General features: G+C 40.8%; 1 protein-coding gene across 1 annotated transcript; it reads left to right on the top strand.

Annotated features, from left to right (window-relative positions):
* Positions 1 to 48: 48 nt before the first annotated feature.
* Positions 49 to 18,037, top strand: LOC5579944 (probable RNA methyltransferase bin3). The gene is made up of 3 exons (XM_001652183.2): positions 49 to 268; positions 16,950 to 17,226; positions 17,497 to 18,037. The coding sequence occupies exons 1-3, from the start codon at positions 167 to 169 to the stop codon at positions 17,967 to 17,969; spliced, it is 852 nt and encodes a 283-aa protein (XP_001652233.2). The 5' UTR covers positions 49 to 166; the 3' UTR covers positions 17,970 to 18,037.
* Positions 18,038 to 19,346: the final 1,309 nt, after the last annotated feature.

A 19,346-nucleotide genomic window follows, 5' to 3' on the forward strand; every position in this document is an offset into this window, starting at 1 on the left:
TGATGTTCTGGACGCAGCTCTCGTATTATTTACATTTTGAGACAGCGCGCAAGAAAAAAACCGGCAAGTCGTAGTTGAGAAGTGGCGGCGAAACGTTTATTAAATTTCTTTTGTAAACTCGAGTGAACATCATTGTGGGTGTGTAGTAGTCAGAATAAATCTCATTATGGACAATCCGGACAACACGGTGAAACCAGAACATCAGGAAAAAGACCAATCTTTACGGGAAAATGTACCACACAATGCAGCCCAAACTGCTACGAAGAAGGTAAGGATTATACTGGCACAGAGATAGTAACGGGATGGTTCTCGACCGAGTCATGAATGTAGGGTAGTGCGGGGCTAGATGCAGGGTGTCCATTCAGAATCCGTTTTCCAATTCCCGGATTTTTCCCGGATGCCCAAGAAAATAAAAATACGGATGACTATTAGACTGATGCAAATTTTGAAGTTTCTGCTCCCCTATGCTTAAACGATGTCAATTATGATAAAAATCATTCTCCCAAAATTTGAAGTGATTTGGAAGAAATTTGGTTGTGCACACGCCATTTGAAGTTTATATGGAAATTACTATGCAAAAGGCAAACCATTTGTGTTCAGTCATCTAACTGCTCGCAATAATAATCTATAGAAAAGTAAACATACTCTTCTAATGTGAATTCTTCCCAGCTACAACTTTGCTGACGACCTGAGAGAGACTCGCGAAGAGGAAAAATATCAACGTCATATGCAGCCCAGATTCCCCTCTCACGAAACGTCAAATGCAGCCCACCGTTTTGATGGCTGAAAAAGTGAAAAGTATTAGCTGTGTTCAACGAGCTGCTCGAACTTGGTTGCAACCAGAGTGGATCTAGATAAGAGTGGCGTCAATGTCAAAATTGGAACAGCGGCGAACTGTCATTTCCATACAAATCCGCGTTCCAATCGAGCAGGAGACCTGTCAAAACTGGAACATGACGTCACTCTTGTTTACAGGCACTCTAGTTGCAACCACTTGCGAGTCAGCTTTTGGTGTTCATTGAGCCACTCCAACCAAGGGATTGCTAAGAAGCTCGTTTTCTGTTGCCTCTTATAAAACGATAGCGGAGTTCACCCATACGAATGTGCACATCAACAAAGTAGCTGGTGCGAATGTGGAGAAATGAACCACGGCACATAAATCTAACGCATTACTTGCGTTTTATTCTAACGAAATTGATTCACACTTCCTTTTTTTTTTGTCTGTTATCTATGGTTTGATTATCCGAAGAAACATTTGCTTTTCTGCAGCTCATTACCACCATCAGCTTTAGCTGATTTCGTTGCGCTTCATGCATTTTGTACTGTTTTCTCTCGTAGGAAAAGGTAAACATCCGAAAAATATAGGTGTGTGAGTGGAATTTGACTCTGGAGTATAAATTATGCTCCCGATAAGGGGCACAGCTCAAGCTGTCAAATTCCATAGTGAAAAAATAGGACGCCATCCCTCTGACTCCAACCTACTTCGAGTCGCTCGGGTTTGTGTTCATTGAGCCGAGTCCAACCAACTCCGAGTCGCTCGAAACAGGTTGGAAGCTAGAGTCCGAGCTAGTTCAACCAGCTCGCAGTAGCTCGTGTTTTTGACGTTTAAAAACGTAAACATTGAAAAAAAAAACGCAAAATTCCGAAGCGATACGGATTGTTAAGTGCGTGAATTTTTTTTTCACGTGGAATTCCGGTAAATTAGTAAAAAGAGTAAAAAGAGCGTTCATTGAGAAAGCAGCTTGGAGTTGCTCGAAGTAGCTTTGACAGTTATTTGTTGACAAAAAATATGAGCTAGTACAACCAACCCCGAGCAAGTTCGATCAAAGTCATTGAACACAGCTATTATTGTGTTCAAAGTAAACTGTTATTAAAAGCCTCAGTCAGCTGAGCAGTTTTTTCCAAAGTTGCTGATAAATCTAAGCAGAAGATTAACTATTTCTAATGTCTGCTACGTTTCCTGGCATGAAATTTCACTCAAACGGCTATTTATGATTCGATGTGATGCAAACTCAATCATTTTTTGCTGAGAGGTTCATACTTACTTACTTACTTATTTGGCTTTACATCAATTATTTTGATAAAGCCTCGCCAACAATATTTCGCCAATTCCCTCGGTTCATGGCCGCTTCTCTCCATCCTCGACTGTGACCCACGCTCTCCAGGTCCTGGTGTACCTGGTCAATCCACCTAGCTCGCTGCGCCCCACGCCTTCTTGTTCCGACCGGATTCGTGGCGAACACCATCTTTACAGGGTTGTTGTCCGGCATTCTTGCAACATGCCCTGCCCAGCGTATCCTTCCAGCTTTAGCTACCTTCACGATACTGGGTTCGCCGTAGAGTTGAGCGAGCTCGTGGTTCATCCTCCGCCGCCACACGCCGTTCTCCTGCACGCCGCCGAAGATCGTCCTTAGCACTCGGCGTTCGAAAACCCCAAGAGCTTGCAAGTCCTCGAGCATAGTCCACGCCTCATGCCCAGGACTACCGGTCTTATGAGCGTTTTGTACATCGTGCATTTGGTGCGGGGGTGAATCTTTCTTGACCGCAGTTTCTTCTGGAGCCCATAGTAGGCACGACTTCCGCTGATGATGCGCCTTCGTATTTCCCGACTAACATTGTTGTCAGCCGTCATGATTTTCCATAGCTCTATGCGGTCGATACTATCGTATGCCGCCTTGAAATCGATGAACAAATGGTGCGTAGGGACCTGGTACTCACGGCATTTCTGGAGGATTTGCCGCACGGAAAAGATCTGGTCCGTTGTCGAGCGGCCGTCGATGAAACCTGCTTGATAACTTCCCACGAACTCGTTTGCTATAGGTGATAGACGACGGAAGAGAATCTGGGATAGCACTTTATAGGCGGCGTTTAGGATGGTGATTGCACGATAATTTTCACACTCCAGTTTGTCGCCCTTTTTGTAGATAGGGCATATAACGCCTTGCTTCCACTCCTCCGGTAGCTGTTCCGTTTCCCAGATTCTGACTATCAGCCGATGCAGACAAGCGGCCAACCTGTCCGGGCCCATCTTGATGAGTTCGGCTCCGATACCATCCTTGCCAGCGGCTTTGTTGTTCTTGAGCTGTTGAATGGCATCCTTAACTTCCCCCATCGTGGGAGCTGGTTGATTTCCGCTGTCCGCTGTGCTGACGTAGCCATCGCCTTCGCTGTCCTGACCTTCTGTGCCTGTGTTCTCTGCGCCATTCAGGTGTTCATCGTAGTGCTGCTTCCACCTTTCGATCACCTCGCGTCCGTCCGTCAAGATGCTCCCATCCTTATCCCGGCACATCTCAGCTCGCGGCACGAAGCCTTTGCGGGATGTGTTGAGCTTCTGATAGAACTTCCGCGTTTCTTGAGAACGGTACAGCAACTCCATCTCTTGGCATTCCACCTCTTCCAGGCGGCGCTTTTTGTCCCGGAATAGGCGGGTTTGCTGTTTCCGCTTCAGTCTGTATCGTTCCACGTTTTGCCGCGTACCATGCTGCAGCATTGCAGCCCGCGCTGCATTCTTCTCCTCTAAAACCTCTTGGCACTCCTCGTCGAACCAATCGTTTCTTGAGCTCCGTTCCACATATCCGACAACGCTTTCGGCAGCGTCGTTAATGGCTGCTTTGACTGTCCTCCAGCAGTCCTCAAGAGGGGCCCTATCGAGCTCGCCCTCATCCGGCAACGCTGCCTCAAGATGCTGCGCGTACGCATTGGCGACATCTGGTTGTTTCAGCCGCTCGAGATTGTACCGGGGCGGGCGTCGGTACCGTACATTGTTGATGACGGATAGTTTTGGGCGCAGTTTCACCATCTACATTTATAAGGTTTAATCACCGCATGACTTTATTATTATTAAAATTCATTGGCTTTTTTCGGTGAATACAATATTTATACTCAGAGTGAAAGGGAGTAACGAAAGTAATGAAATGACAAGATGGATAGAATCGCAAGCGAGCGACGAGAGAAATGAATAGAAGTTGAAAATTTGTTTTAACAGAGGGCCATATGTGTGAACAACACAATCGAAACGACAAATCGTTGCCTAACGTCCTGGTCTTGAACGGCTAGATGTTGTAGTGTTGGTCACTACTGTGACCTCGTCGCTCGCTTGCGATTCTATCCATCTTGTCATTTCATTACTTTCGTTACTCCCTTTCACTCTGAGTATAGATATTGTATTCACCGAAAAAAGCCAATGCATTTTAATAATACAGTGGGATTCCGTTTTTGGCATGCTCCGTTTTTGGCATGCTCCGATTTTGGCACCCCCCGATTTTGGCAACAAAATGGATCCGTTTTTGGCAACATTTTTCAATACCATTAAAATTTGTATGTTTTTGTAAATATTATCGTGTCTGTTGCTTTAGTCATTTGAACAGCATGTCACCTCCACACCGATTACATTCCAGTGCACCATTTTCGTCGATATTTCCCCAAATCTACCAACTACTAAGGACTCGCGTACGCGCTTATTTACGTCAGAATGGTCATTGGTCATACATTGACAACGTTTCATGAGGCCAATAGTCTCCACCAGTATCTCAACTAAAGACTCTTTTCTTAGGCATTCATATTGAATGTCCAGCCCACTTGAGTCTGCCAGTAGGTGATACAATAAAAAACACTTTTCTTCAGATTTGGAACAGCTTGTTTGAACAAAGCACCAGCACCGACATAAGAGCATAATCTATGACTCACACAGAGTTACAATCATAAATCTTGTCTCATCTTTTATGGATTTATGGATTATGGATTTACAAACATAGCGCATGTAAAAACACACCGCAATAATATATACAAATATGTACAGCAAAATGTCGTGCATCATAACTTTTAATAAATTTCATTAAATAATATGACAAATGCGAATACAGTCCAAACTACAATTTATTCTCAATAATATCATTGAAGCGTGCGATAAATACGACTGAGAGTGTTTTAACTATTTGTCTGTGGTATTGGTGTGTATATTGATCTCGACGCGTCAACTATTTAAAGCTACGTTTCCTTTTTTCTATAGACTCTGTAAGGCGTTAGATTTGTTTAGAGACGATCCAGAATTCTGTAATCAAGCATACGTGTCTTAACATCATCAAAATGTTCCTTACGAGCTGAGTCTATGAGATTCCTAACTGTACCCTGGAGAATCCTTAAGGGATTCTTGGTTTTTGTGGTACTTTCCAGAAATTTTAATGAATTCATGAGGGTATCTGCAGATTCCAAGTGGACACTGAGGGCTTCTTTAGGGATCCTTAGAGTGTATAAATGGTTATGGAGAACTATGTCCAAAATCTGGTAATTCCTAATAAACACTAGGGCGTCCTGTAAATTTTAAGCGGGATAATGTGAATTTCTAGTGGTATTTTTAATATTTCCGACGAAAGCTTGGGGGCTTTGAAAAGGTTCCCAGAGGAATTTGAGTTGTGCTATTATTATTATTTATCTTTATTAGGAAGATTTTCAGCCCTTGGCTGGTTCATCTCCGTTGAGGTGTGCTAGTGGTAGCCTAATAATAATAAACTTAAAATGTTTTTTCATCGGAGACTTGAGAATTTTCAGCAACATCGCAGCGGAATTCCAAGATATTAACTCCTAGTAAAATCCTTAGCAAGATCCTAAGAACTCTATGCAAGATCCTGCGGATGCTTGGCAAGATGCTTCAGAGCTCAAGCATTTTTCTGTATATTTCTTATGAGAACCTGAAGATTCCTATAAGGTTATTGAGGTTTCATAAAAGGATCCTGTAAATTTCAGTTGATTTCATAAGGTAGGTGTAAAACATATATCAAGCTCAATGAAAAATTATTTCAAGTAAAAATTAAATTCTACAGAATTACAAGTCACATTTATGCATCATCTCATCTTTATGTTTGCCCTTTTGATTGCAGTCAACAGTTCATTATAAAATGTTTTACTTTATCAGAAACATAAATTGAAAAAGCAATTTTAAACTTACCGAATTTTTCAAATTTTACGCAGTAGTCCAAAAGTTAAACTGATTTTGAATGTTCATTCAATTAAAAATTAAGCTAATGCCGTTTTGCAATACCCAGCGCTTTTGATTCGTAAATACGTCTTTATAAGAAAAAAAAATATTTTTTTCGTGTTCTTTCATAGTTTTAAGAAAATATCTAGTTCTTGAATAAAGGTCACTTATGCGATTATTGGTTTTACAAGGGCCTTTTATACAAAAATTAAAGCTTCTAAATATAATTGAAGATGTTGAGGCGTAAAAACGCCATCAGAAAAACGTTTGCCAGATTTAACATTACGGAGCAATAGATTCATAGCATAGTATAACCCTTCGGAAAAATACTTCGAAGTGAACCTTTTCGAAGTCTCAAAGCCTTATGATTCCATAAAAATGATGTATTAACATTGTAAAGATGTTTTCAAAACCAATAATTGAAAAATAAAATTTGAAATATGGGTTCCGATTTTGGCACGGTTCCGTTTTTGGCAACTGAAAATTTAAACTTTGTTGCCAAAAACGGAATCCCACTGTAATAGTTTCACCACAGACAAACAGACGTAACACTTAGAACAAATCCAGATCAAAATCATAGTCACGATGACATGTACGCCCAATGCTAAAATCGGTGTGTTTGGCCGATGGACCAACAGATGGCGGTAGTGTGTAAACGTCAAACGCGAACAAAAACGATGTGAGCGCTGCAGGTGGTGGATTGGCCACCTACCATATATTTGAATCGGCCATTAAAAAGGTGGTCGATGGACATCGGTGAGAGTGTGACGTCTGTTTGTCTGTGGTTTCACCATCACCAGGTAGTGGTCGGAGTCAATGAGAGGTTCATGTGAGAGTTTGATCAGCATGTGCATAATTGGTATAAACACAAATTGGAATAAGAAAAAAACTCAGCAATCACATAAAAAGAAGACCGTCTTCGCGAGTCTCGTCTCAGCTGACGACCACATTTTGATTGGGCGTAAGGATAATTTGTTATCATTGATAACAAAGTCTAAATCATGCTGAGATGATCATTCAATTACTTTCAGAGCAACACTGCTTTTTTGCTGTAGAACATAGTAGCCTGGATTACTTTGATCTATTCTACCCGCCAGAAGCACCACTGTTGCCTGCCGAGCAGTTGGTGAAGCATGCAAAATACAAACCCACTTTATGATTATGAATAGCAATTTATCTTGACGTCCAATCGAAATATAGTCTTCAGCAAAGTTGTAGCTGAAAGGATTTCACATGAGTAGAGATTGTTCACTTTTCCATAAAATATTATGACGACGAGATAGAAGGCTGAACACAAAAGGTTGGCATTTTCCATAGTAATCTCCATATAAACTTCAAATGGCGTGTGCACAATCAAATTTCTTCCGAATCACTTCAAACTTTGGGAGGATGCTATTTACCATAATAAAAATTGTTTGACCATAGGGGAGCCAAAACTTAAAAATTTGCATCACTCCTGCGGATAATCATCCAACGACTTGCATAAAATGTGAACAAATCTGGAGGACTTGATCTAACTTATTTATGAATTGGTTTCAATTAAATTTATAAAATACTGTGAGCTTAAGGCGAACAAAGACGTCATTGAAATTTTAACTAACATTGCTTTTTTTCACCAACATTGCTAAAAAAGTATCAACATACACTTGGCATATAAACACATCTAGTGATACTTTTTCGAATCAATATGAACTATGAGGATTGAGTGTTTTTACTTTGAAATTGCCTGCTGCAATTCCAAAATGGCTACCAAAACGAATGACGGGCTGCTTAGCCTTACTTACTTGATACTTGATGGGCTACAATACGCTGCGTTGAATCTACGCCGAATGGATAATTCTTCTCCACTGGGCTCGGTCCTGAGCCAATCGCTTCCAGTCGCCCTGAACGTTAAGTGCCCTTAAGTCCTCTTCAACTGCAAAAAGCCAACGTGTGCGCGGCCTACCACGAAGCCGACGGCCTCGTCCGGGTTCTCTACTGAATATTATTTTTGCTTGTCGTTCTTCCGGCATTCGTACCACGTGACCAGCCCAACGCAGCCTGCCGTGTTTTATGAGCTTGATAATATCCACTTCTTTATATACTTGGTACAACTCATGATTCATGCGACGCCGCCAGATGCCATTTTCTTGTTTACCGCCGAGTATTGTTCGCAGCACTTTACGCTCAAAAACTCCAAACGCTTTCCGGTCGACCTCTTTTAACGTCCAGGATTCATGGCCGTATAGAGCAACCGGAAGGATAAGAGTCTTATATAGCGCGAATTTTGTTTTCGTCTGCATGCTACGGGACTTAAGCTGGATACGGAGCCCGTAAAAAGCCCTATTCGCAGCTGCAAGACGCCTTTTCACCTCGCGGGTAACATCATTATCGCAAGTCACTAAAGTACCAAGATACACAAATTCTTCCACTACTTCAAATTTTTCACCACCTAGCACCACTTCACTACCAACGTCACGATTGGAACCACGCTGTCTACCAGCGATCATGTACTTAGTTTTGCTGGTGTTGATGGTAAGTCCAATCCTCGCTGTCTCCCTTTGAAAAGGCACGAATGCCTCTTCTACGGCTCGACGATCAATTCCGATTATATCGATATCGTCCGCAAAACCCAGGAGCATATGCGACCGGGTGACGATGGTACCGCTTCTTTGCACGCCCGCTCTCCTTATAGCTCCTTCGAGAGCAATGTTGAACAAAAGATTCGAAAGCGCATCTCCTTGCTTCAATCCATCTAAGGTTACGAAGGAGGTTGAAGTCTCATCCGCAACCCGCACACTTGATTTCGATCCATCCAACGTTGCACGAATCAGTCTAATCAGTTTCGCCGGAAAACCGTGTTCTACCATTATCTGCCATAAATCATTTCTCTTTACTGAATCGTACGCCGCCTTGAAATCAATGAACAGATGATGTGTCTGCAAGTTGTATTCCCGGAACTTATCAAGGATTTGTCGCAAGGTAAACATTTGATCCGTCGTTGATCGGCCCTCACGAAAACCAGCTTGGTATTCGCCGACGAAGGACTCCTCCAGCGGTCTCAATCTGTTGAACAGAACACGTGACATTATTTTGTACGCCGAATTGAGGAGCGCTATTCCTCGGTAATTGGCGCACTCCAATCTGTGGCCCTTCTTATACAGAGGGCAGATGAGGCCCTCCAGCCAGCTAGTAGGCAATTCTCCTTCCTCCCATATCCTTAACAGAGTACGGTGCAGCATTTCGTACAGCTGCTCACTACCGTGCTTGAAAAGTTCGGCCGGGAGCTCGTCTTTTCCAGCAGCCTTACAGTTCTTCAACTCCTTAATCGCTCTTCTAACCTCATCTAGCGTCGGGGGCTCCACAGCTTGTCCATCGTTCCTGATGATTAATCTGTTCTCAGACGCGCTCGTGTCCTCTCCATTCAACAATTGCTCGAAGTGTTCTTTCCACCTGGCAGCCACCAAGATTTTGTCTGTCAGCAAGTTACCTTCGCGGTCATTGCACATGACGGGAGACGGCGCAGTTTTTCTCCGTACGCCATTGACAGTTTCGTAAAATCTCCGCATATCGTTTTGTTCGATGCTGTTTTGCGCCTCAGTAATGATGTCTTCTTCATACTGCCTTTTCTTTCTGCGGTGAATTCGTTTCTCGGCTGCTCTAGCTTCCTTGTACCGCTCTCTATTCTGCCGGGTACCAGACACTAACATCCGACTTCTGGCAACATTCTTCTCATCCGTCACATTCTGGCACTCCTCATCAAACCAACCGTTTCTGGGTCGTCTCTGAGCAGTACCTATCACCTCTCGCGCTGCTGTGCTCATCGCACTGTGGATAGCCTCCCACAGATTGTTGAGGTTTTCGCCTACGTTGTATCCCCTTATCCGCTCATCAAGCTTCCGGCGGTACTCGTCTGCTACACCTTCTGTTGATAAGCGCTGGATATTGAAACGCAACGGTCGCTGTGTTCTTGTGTTCGCCACGGTAGACAACCGTGCACGAATTTTACTAACAACGAGATAGTGATCAGAGTCGATGTTTGGGCCTCTAAAGGTCCTCACATCGATGACATCCGAGAAATGCCGACCGTCCACCAAAACGTGGTCTATTTGGTTGCAGAGCTCGCCATTTGGGTGCATCCAGGTGTGCTTTCGGATGTCTTTGCGTGCAAAGTAGGTGCTGCTGATGGCCATCCCTCTAGCTGCAGCAAAAGTTATTAGCCTTAGGCCGTTGTCATTGGTGGCGGAGTGAAGGCTCTCCGTACCAATTATAGGGCGGAAAAAATCCTCTCTTCCGACCTGAGCGTTGGCATCCCCGATAACAACTTTTACGTCATGTTTTGGGCACTCTCCGTAGGTCTTGTCGAGACAATCATAAAACGCATCCTTCGTGTCGTCGGGTTTATCGTTTGTCGGCGCATAGATGTTGATCAGACTGTAGTTGAAGAATTTGCCCCGTATCCTCAATACGCAGATTCGTTCATTAATCGGTTTCCACCGCAGAACACGCCTCATCTGCTTCCCGATCACTATGAATCCGACGCCATGCTCTGCCTTATCGCTGCCACTATGGTAGATGTTGTATTTGAAAGCTGTGTTGGCGACGGGATCCACCGCCCTGAATTCACGTTCTCCAGTTCTAGGCCATCTTACTTCCTGAATAGCAGCCACGCTCACTCCAACCTTCTGCAATTCACGAGCCAAAAGGCTCACTCGTCCGGGTTCATTTAACGTCCTGACATTCCAGGTACCGAGTTTCCAATCATAGTCCTTATTTCGTTGCCAGGTCGATTGCCGAAAATATCGTTCGTTATTTCTCCTTTCTCCATTTTTCGTGGTAGGTAAGAAATTCGATATGCTACCTTACCAGGGTCGCGATACCTACATCACGATGGTGGGGCTGCCACCTTAGGTGTAGCTGACGTGATACAGCATTTCATACTCAGCCGCTGGATGCCAGAACAGACGCTGTTTGAGCCGCACCTCCTTGGTGGACAGACGCTCGAGACGCACCTCCTCACTCTAGCTGATGTCAGAAGGACAACAGTGCCCAGGCTGCACTACCAGCTAAGTACGCAACCCTTAGCTGGCGGTCTTTGTCATCATTTGACCCGTGGAAGCGTGAGGTAGGGACTTGTGAGGACCAGAGCTATGTTGGACGCTCCTTCCTAGTTGTCGGCTCACCATTTCACAGCCCCAAACGTTTTAAATTATGAAAAAGTTTTAGATAAAAAAAAGGATTCGAGTACCTAAAAGACCGTTCAACCCCATAGAATTCATAGGAAGTTCAGAAAGATTTTGGAATTATATAAACAAATTTTAATGGTTTTTGTGAGTGTCATGTCTACCTATCTCAAGTGATATTAATTATTTTACCTTTTGACTTGGTACCTTTTATATGTTCGTACCTATGGTATTTCTGAGCTATAAGTACTGGCTGCAGTTGATGGAGAAAAGTAGACTTCCCGAACTGTGGACTGATTAACATATTATTTTATTCTTTATTTACAGGATATAAAAGTGGCGACGAGGATCATGGAAACGTGTGTTGAAGATAATCGATTTTCTTTGGGGTGGCGTATTGCCAATTGTATCTATTTTTGAAAGTGTGGTGAAATTGCCGATTTGAGTTGAACCAAATTGTTCTTCAGAGCTGACGAAATTGTCGTTTATTGTGAACATAGTTGTTCTTTTGTGAAGCGATTGCTGTATTGAGATGAACGAAATTGTTCTTTAGTGTTGATGAATTTGTCAAATGTAATGTTGCGCAGTGTTTTCCAATGATTTGAATGTTTTGTTGTAGTCATGGAATTTGCGTATTTGAGATAAGATCGTGGAATTCTTTGTATATATTTTCGATTGTTCGTTGTATGAGTTGTTGCAACTTGTAAATGGTTTTTAAAGAGTTATTAGAATGTTTCTAAAGGGGAAAGGACTGTCATGTCTACCTATCTCAAGTGATATTAATTATTTTACCTTTTGACTTGGTACCTTTTATATGTTCGTACCTATGGTATTTCTGAGCTATAAGTACTGGCTGCAGTTGGTGGAGAAAAGAGACTTCCCGAACTGTGGACTGATTAACATATTATTTTATTCTTTATTTACAGGATATAAAAGTGAGGAGGCGGGGTTTGAGATTTCTTACGCGCCACGCAAATTATTCTCAATTTGCATACAACATATCTTACTATGAGAGAGGGGGTCTAAAAATAGCTAAAATTGTCTTACGTAATTAATGGACACCCCTTATCTTTTAAAAATTCCTTCGGAATAATGCGTTAGATATGGTCCAGATATGGTTGCTGGAGCAATTCTTGATCTAACAAAAATCCTGTTGGATTCAAGGAAAGATTTTTTTCAACAGAAACGATATCTCCAAAGATTTGATCAAGAATCTTGTCAAAAACCTTACAAAAAACTGTCCAAGAGTGCATAAAAAACCTTCGTGTTTATTTATTCATCGAAGATCTTGCAATGAAATTTGTCGAGGATGATTGGAATTCGCTGTAAATCTGAGAAATCCATTCAAAATCTCTTTGTGTTGTTGTTTGTTTTTTGTGTCACATAATGTTTATTTCTATGAAAATAATGTAAAATTCCAGAATCAAGTGTGATTTGAAATTGATAAACATGCATAAACTTCTAGTTCTAAACAAGGATTTGGACATGGTGTAAACCTGAAAGTTTGTGAGGATGCTACAAATATATCTCCAAAACAGATTTTACTATCAAAACTCTTACCAATTTGCTTGTTTTGTTGAAAAATTTGATTTTCGGCTATAAAGTAGGGAAATCCTTTGGAAATTGCCTACATTTAGGCGTTTTTCGCGGTATTCTTTAGATTTAATGATTGATTATTTTCTTAAATATTGTCTCGTTAAGAATTTGGCAAGCATATTTGGATTCAGGAGGCCCAAATCAAGTATGTAGAGTTGATTTCAAAACTAATCAAATTGACAAGTAATAAATTCCACCCCGAAATGGGATTCCCCGATTTTTAATTTTAGAGCTGTTTTTTAGCACTAACATCACATTTGTTAGAAAATTTCGGTATATGAGCCAATGAGGTTCACCGTAGTACTCGTTTTCCTGCATTTAGTTGTATGGTATTGATAACATTTTAGAAAGCATACCAAGAAAACAGTGAAAAATGATCAATTTCACCCGAACTTACGGAACCTTTCATTGACCTGTCCTGAACTTCAGAAGATCTCCCAAGAAATAAGCCATATATTTTAGCATAGCTTTTTACCAACCTCTACGAATCTACTTCAAAATTTCTAGCAGAATCAGCCAAGGATCTTTTCTAGAATCCACTAAAAACCTCATTAGCAATCTACTAATAACCATTTTTTATTATCTCTCAGAAAGGTATTTCAAGAAACTGTTCAATTATCGGTTCGATTCCCGTTAGAATTCAAGCAATGATCTCATTAAAAATTTGCCGTGATTTTGAATAAAAATCTAACAATAATCTTGCCAGGAATCATTAAATACCTTTCTAGAAATGTTTTATAGATCTCAATCGCTAACTATATTTCTACCAATTCACCAAAAGTTAGTGATATTGGGAAGTACGAGTGGTAGGCAGTCGTGCACTTTCTGGAAGAAATTTCGCTCATAGTGTTTAACGTTTAAAGAAACCGGTAGTCTCATATTTGAAATACATGTTTTCCCGGAGTGTTCTTTATATTCCCGGGTATTCCCCGTATTGTTCCCGGTCATTTGTAAATCCCGTGTTTTTCCCGGATTTCCCGGATGGATGGACAACCTGTAGATGACTATTTTTAAGGATTTTTTTTGCTAAATGTGACTGTTTGTTTCAATTCATATGACATGGAACCGTTCATATAACATGATTTTCATCATCCATAAGCATAAATGGTCCAAACTAGAAATCCTTTATAAGAGAGATTCGCGGAAGCTGACATTTCTGTCAAAGTGTGAGCCAATCGAGCAGCGAGAGCTGTCAAAGTGTGAGCCAAACGAACATGCGTTATGTTTGTTTTGAACTTTTCTTGAGGAGTAATGTAATCCGCATAAAATTATTTCGGAAAAAGTAATTTTGCATGAAGCAAAAAAAAAATGAAATGTTTTACTTTTTTAAATTTTTGTCAATGCGATTTTTTATTTTTGATTTTTTTTGGCTGTTATTAGTTTTGATATGTAGCTCAAAGATCTATAACGAAACAAAATAAACTTTATAGCAATGAGGAAGTCATGTCCGTGTTACAATATTATTCTCGACGCCGAGCAAAATCAGCACTGCTGGTCTGTTGCCACATCATTCCATTTTACTTCCGCTTATCTCTCTATAAAGGATCACTAGTCCAAACATGACGGGGTTGGTGGTCTAGTGGCTACCGCTTCTGATTCATAAGCAGACGGTCATGGGTTCAATCCCTGGCCCGTCCCTTTCCTCGTACTTTGTAGTTGTACCGTTTTGACTCATATTCCGAACACTTAAGGCCAACAATGACTTCAAATGCATCTGATTGGCATAAATTGACTGATATGTGTGTAAATTTTAATTTCTTCGCAAAGTCTTACAGTTAGCTGTTGGGTGTACCGATAACAATGTTGATTTAGTAAGTTTTAATATTGGTTTTACTTAAAAGTATGGAACAACATTTTGATTCAAATGCCGAACACTGTGTTCATTCTGTCTCATATTCCGAACACCTTGATTCAAATTCCGAATATCACAAATAAATCGCATTCAAATGAATAGTTTCGCAAATAAATTTATCTGAGCTTGTTCTACTGGTCTCAAACTAGAGAATCATCACTACTCCCGCAGAATAAATTATATTGGAGACGTTAACATTGAATTGCAAATGACTACCAATTCCTTGTTATTTGGTGACATATTTCAGTGAAACATTTCAACCAAATCGTCATACAAAAACCGAGTGTTCGGAATATGAGTCTGTTCGGAATTTGAGACAAAACGGTACACCCGATTCTGTTTTTGCACGGGGGATGCGTACTGTGCAAAAAAGTTTTCAGTTCAAAATTTCAAAAACCGTGCAAAAAAAGTAACATAATTTCTCGACGTTTCATGCAAAATAAGGTTTTGGCGGAAAAAAATGTATGGAAACTTTTTTTTGCACGGCCGTGTAAAAAAAATCCGTGCAAAAACAGAATCGGTTGTATCTCTCACTTGCTCCTATCTCCATTCTATCACACACAAACTATTCGTTCATAGCAAACGCTAGAACCAGAGACGGACAAGAAACCGTTTCCCTAACGCTTTCATTCTTCCATCATTATACACGCAAACAAATGTTGTTGTATAATCTACCGAATCCATGGTAGAATTAAGAACTGCACCAACGATTTTCAACCGACTACAAAAATCTGTTAAGTTTACTATAATCTGGTAAAAATCAATGAGGAGTTCAGTAAATTTGACTATGTCCATAGTAGCATGTACTACAAAACATTGTATTTCATTTGTATTTCACAGTGTGGTCAAAAGTATGATGCTAAACTTCACAAATCAAGAATGTTTCTAGTCAAAAATACTACAACTCTGGTTAAATCAACAGAAGAAATTGTCTTGTGTAGTGATGTTGACTATGTCTTGGTAGAGTTAACAGTTTAATGTAGTCGGTTGAAAATCGTTGGTGTAGTTCTTAATTTTACCATGGATTCAGTAGTTTCTACAATAAAATTCATTTCAGTGTAGCATGCCTTTCCTTACGCCTGATACTTAGACAGACTGCTAACCACAAAAGCAAACCTCTCTGCCATGCCTTTTCCCCAATCCATACACTCCCGCATGAACTGGCGTAGACGCAGTGGTATATACATACGGTCTACGTGGGAGCCAGTTTAATGCATCATCAATTCCTCCCCCTTTCGCTCATTGGTCTGCATAATGACGTGGCAGACGCCATTGTTGCCTAAAAATAGAAGATCACCAGCACTTATACACTGAGGGTGTCTCTGTTAGTCCCAAGCAGTCATTCGGTTGGTTCCTTGTGTAAGTGCAGCTGACCTGGCGATACTGAAGTAGCATCCACGGGCGGCCAATCAAGCTCAAGCTCCATAAGCATAAATGGTCCAAACAAATAAAATATCATTGATAAATATGTTTTATAGTTGGCTTATATACGCTACGGGGCAAGAAATATAACCCTAAATTGCATTTTTAAACTATTAATAATTTCTTATTTATACGCATTGTATATTCTGCACCAAGCTTCTTCTTCTTTCTTCTTGGCATTACGTCCTCACTAGGACAGAGCATGCTTCTGAGCTTAGTGTTCAATGAGTACTTCCACAGTTATTAACTTAGAACCAGAACTTTCTTGGCCAAAGTTGCCATTTTTCGCATTTGTATATCGTGTGGCAGGTAGGATGATACTCTCTGCCCAGGTAGATCAAGGAAATTTTTCATTTATTTTTAGCGGAAATATGAGTCCATTCTTTAGTTGGAGATAAAACAAATGGAAACAAAAGATGAGAAACGAGTATATAACGGCTCAGTTTTATGAATACAAGCTATCAGGTATCAGAAGGCCGGCTCCATTGGCACGTTACCCACCAGTTGAGAGATTTGTGGCATCGCCATATTTGAGCCTACTTCATCATCTACCCGATGGGAGAGAAAAGAGAAGGGAAAGATGGGAGGAAGTAGGAGTGGGGTCCCTTGAAGAGGGAACATCGCGTAAGCGAAATGAGAGCATGTAGCTTATCATCTCTCTTGCATTAGCGACAAAATGCTACTCTCGAGTCAAGAGTCTCGACTATAGTCAGACTAAACTTAAAACTCTGTTTGTTCGATCAAATATCATATGCTTTCTGTTCTGTTTCTTTTCGACCAAATGTACTTTCGACCATACGTCATTCGACTAAATGTCTTTCGACCAAATGTCATAGATTCGCTAATGCTGCATGCTGCATGCAGAAAATTACCCTATATGCCAAAAGTACAGTCGAGACCAAAGTTCATCTATAGTTTCGATAATTCTCCGACAACTTTTCAGCGCCCGCGAAGTGAAAATGATTGCCCAACTGAGGGAGCAGCCAAACCCAGGAAAATTTTCAAATATGGAAACTACGACCGGTACTACGGTTATCGAAACATCAACGAAACTCCGAAGGAAGACGTCCGGCTACAGGCTTTCATCGCACAAAAAGAGATGATTACTGGGAAGCAACTGTTGGATATTGGCTGCAATAATGGCTCGCTGACTCTTTTGATAGCGAAACATTGCCATCCTGCAAGAGCCGTTGGCATCGATATAGACGGCGATTTGATCGGTAAGTGATATCATTGAACCATCTTTTTTTTCAATTGAATAAAAAGTATTAGTATGACACTTCATATTAAAACTGTTTTCGTTGGAACTAAGAACATTTGAGGTTATTATATGTTTCAATTTTATAAACTTTTGTAAGTGTTTTTTGTACAAATTGTTTACCTTGATAAACAAAATCTTCCCTATCACTTTGTTAATCAGAATTTATTCCGCAAAGCTAGCAACCCCGTTTTACGGTACACGAGTTTATGTAACGTATTTTTTTTTACAGGAAGCGCACGACGGCATCAAACAAACATGTTGAAGCTATGTACAGAAAATCCCGATACGTTTAAAGCCTTGAAACACGTTGAGTTCAGAACTGTAAACTACGTTTATCAGGACGAATCTCTGTTGGCGAGCGAAAAAGCTCAGTTCGATGTGATATTGTGCCTTTCGGTGACAAAGTGGATCCATCTGAATTTCGGAGATTCCGCGGTAAAGCTCACTTTCAAACGCGTTTATCGCCAATTAAATGAAGGCGGTGTGTTCATACTGGAAGCACAGCCCTGGAGCAGCTATAAGAAGAAAAAGAAGCTCACGACTGCGATATTCGAACAGTTCAAGCGAATCACGTTTCGCCCGGATGAGTTCAACCGGTATTTGCTGGGCGATGAGATTGGCTTTCGAGAGATGTTCGAGCTCAAGGTAGCCGACCATACGATGAAGGGTTTCCGAAGACCGATTTACGCATTTCGGAAATAGAAAGGTAAGTCATGCGTGATATGCAAACATTTGTTGAGTTAATGAAAATATGTGAATTCGAAAAGATATGCAATTTGCTGAATTGTTTGAGAAAGAAATTATCCTTTAGATTCATCGGTAGCTAGCGGCTAGCGGCTGAAATATTTGAAGTCGGGATTTAAATTTATAAACAACTATGCTCTTTGGTATGGTCTTCTTTTTTGACGTAACGTCCTAATTGGGATGCTTCTCATCTGTACGAATTTAGGACGTACGCATTAGTTATCTCTTAATGGTTAGTATCCACTTCGTAGGTATTCGTAGCATTTATGCAAAAACTAATACACCTCAAAGCAACCTTATGATAAGCCAAGAAACCCCCTCACATAAAATATTGAAAAAGATTTTATCTTCAATTGGTTCCATGCAACGTAAGTTTGACCAAAAATGACAATTTTCATGTCGAAAAACAACAAATAGCCATAACTTTTCCAAATCTCAATCGATTTTCATGATATTTGGATTGAAAGTCTCTTACTTAAATAGCATTCGAACCACCATGACATTTATAAGATTTGTTTTGAATTGAGCTAGAAATCTTAAAAAGAAACTCTTACCCCACTCGAACTTTTGCCCCACTTTACTCTACTGTGCAAAAGGATAGGACAAGTAATGGCCAAGAAATACTTCAGCTGTCCAAATTACTTGAGCTGTATCCAGTTGACAAGTAGAGCGAATGTTCGTAACGTTTCAAAACGCCTGCCGTGCATATCAAATGGAGCTGTCATTTTTCCTTACGGAAGAATGTTCCGCTCAATAGGCCTATTCACATGACGTCTCAAATCAGCTGATCGGGAAGCACTTTGACAGTTCTTATATGAAAATGACAGGCCCGTGTTAGCACCGGTCCTCCACCGATGTAAACACGACGGATCTATCACATGAAAAGGCCTATTATTACGCAAGGAAAATAGTGACAGTTCGCTCATACTGGATTGACTGTCAAAATTACTTTGGTAATTAGCAACAACTTGTACTTGACCGCTCTACTTAGGATGTGGATACCAGACTTAATAATACCCATAAAACAAGCTTATTCATTGGGTTTAGAAAATAGAATCATCTTTATTTGTCTCGTCTTCAGTTTTTATAAAATTACATTTTTCGTCGGGGCTTTACTTTGACAACCATTTATCATACGGTCTTCTGATTGGTTCGTCGGCGTCGGCATTGAGCACTCGCCGAGTGGTGTCACGAACACATGCGCAAATTTGCTGGTTGAAAATACTGCCGTTTGATTTTGCTGGGAACAGCTGATCTTTGTTTATATTTTCAACCAGCACTCTTTAAATAGTGTTAGCGCAGACAGACGTTTAAGCAGGAACAAATCTGGACAAA

The sequence above is a fragment of the Aedes aegypti genome, chromosome 3 (assembly GCF_002204515.2).
Source record: "Aedes aegypti strain LVP_AGWG chromosome 3, AaegL5.0 Primary Assembly, whole genome shotgun sequence".
In the NCBI taxonomy this organism is placed as follows: domain Eukaryota; kingdom Metazoa; phylum Arthropoda; class Insecta; order Diptera; family Culicidae; genus Aedes; species Aedes aegypti.

What these genes read in the sequence shown, in the direction of transcription:
- LOC5579944 (XM_001652183.2), top strand. Translation starts at nt 167, where the DNA reads ATGGACAATCCGGACAACACGGTGAAACCAGAACATCAGGAAAAAGAC. An exon ending in CCCAAACTGCTACGAAGAAG is followed by an intron (nt 269 to 16,949) that starts GTAAGGATTATA and finishes ACAACTTTTCAG; the next exon opens with CGCCCGCGAAGTGAAAATGA. An exon ending in TATAGACGGCGATTTGATCG is followed by an intron (nt 17,227 to 17,496) that starts GTAAGTGATATC and finishes TTTTTTTTACAG; the next exon opens with GAAGCGCACGACGGCATCAA.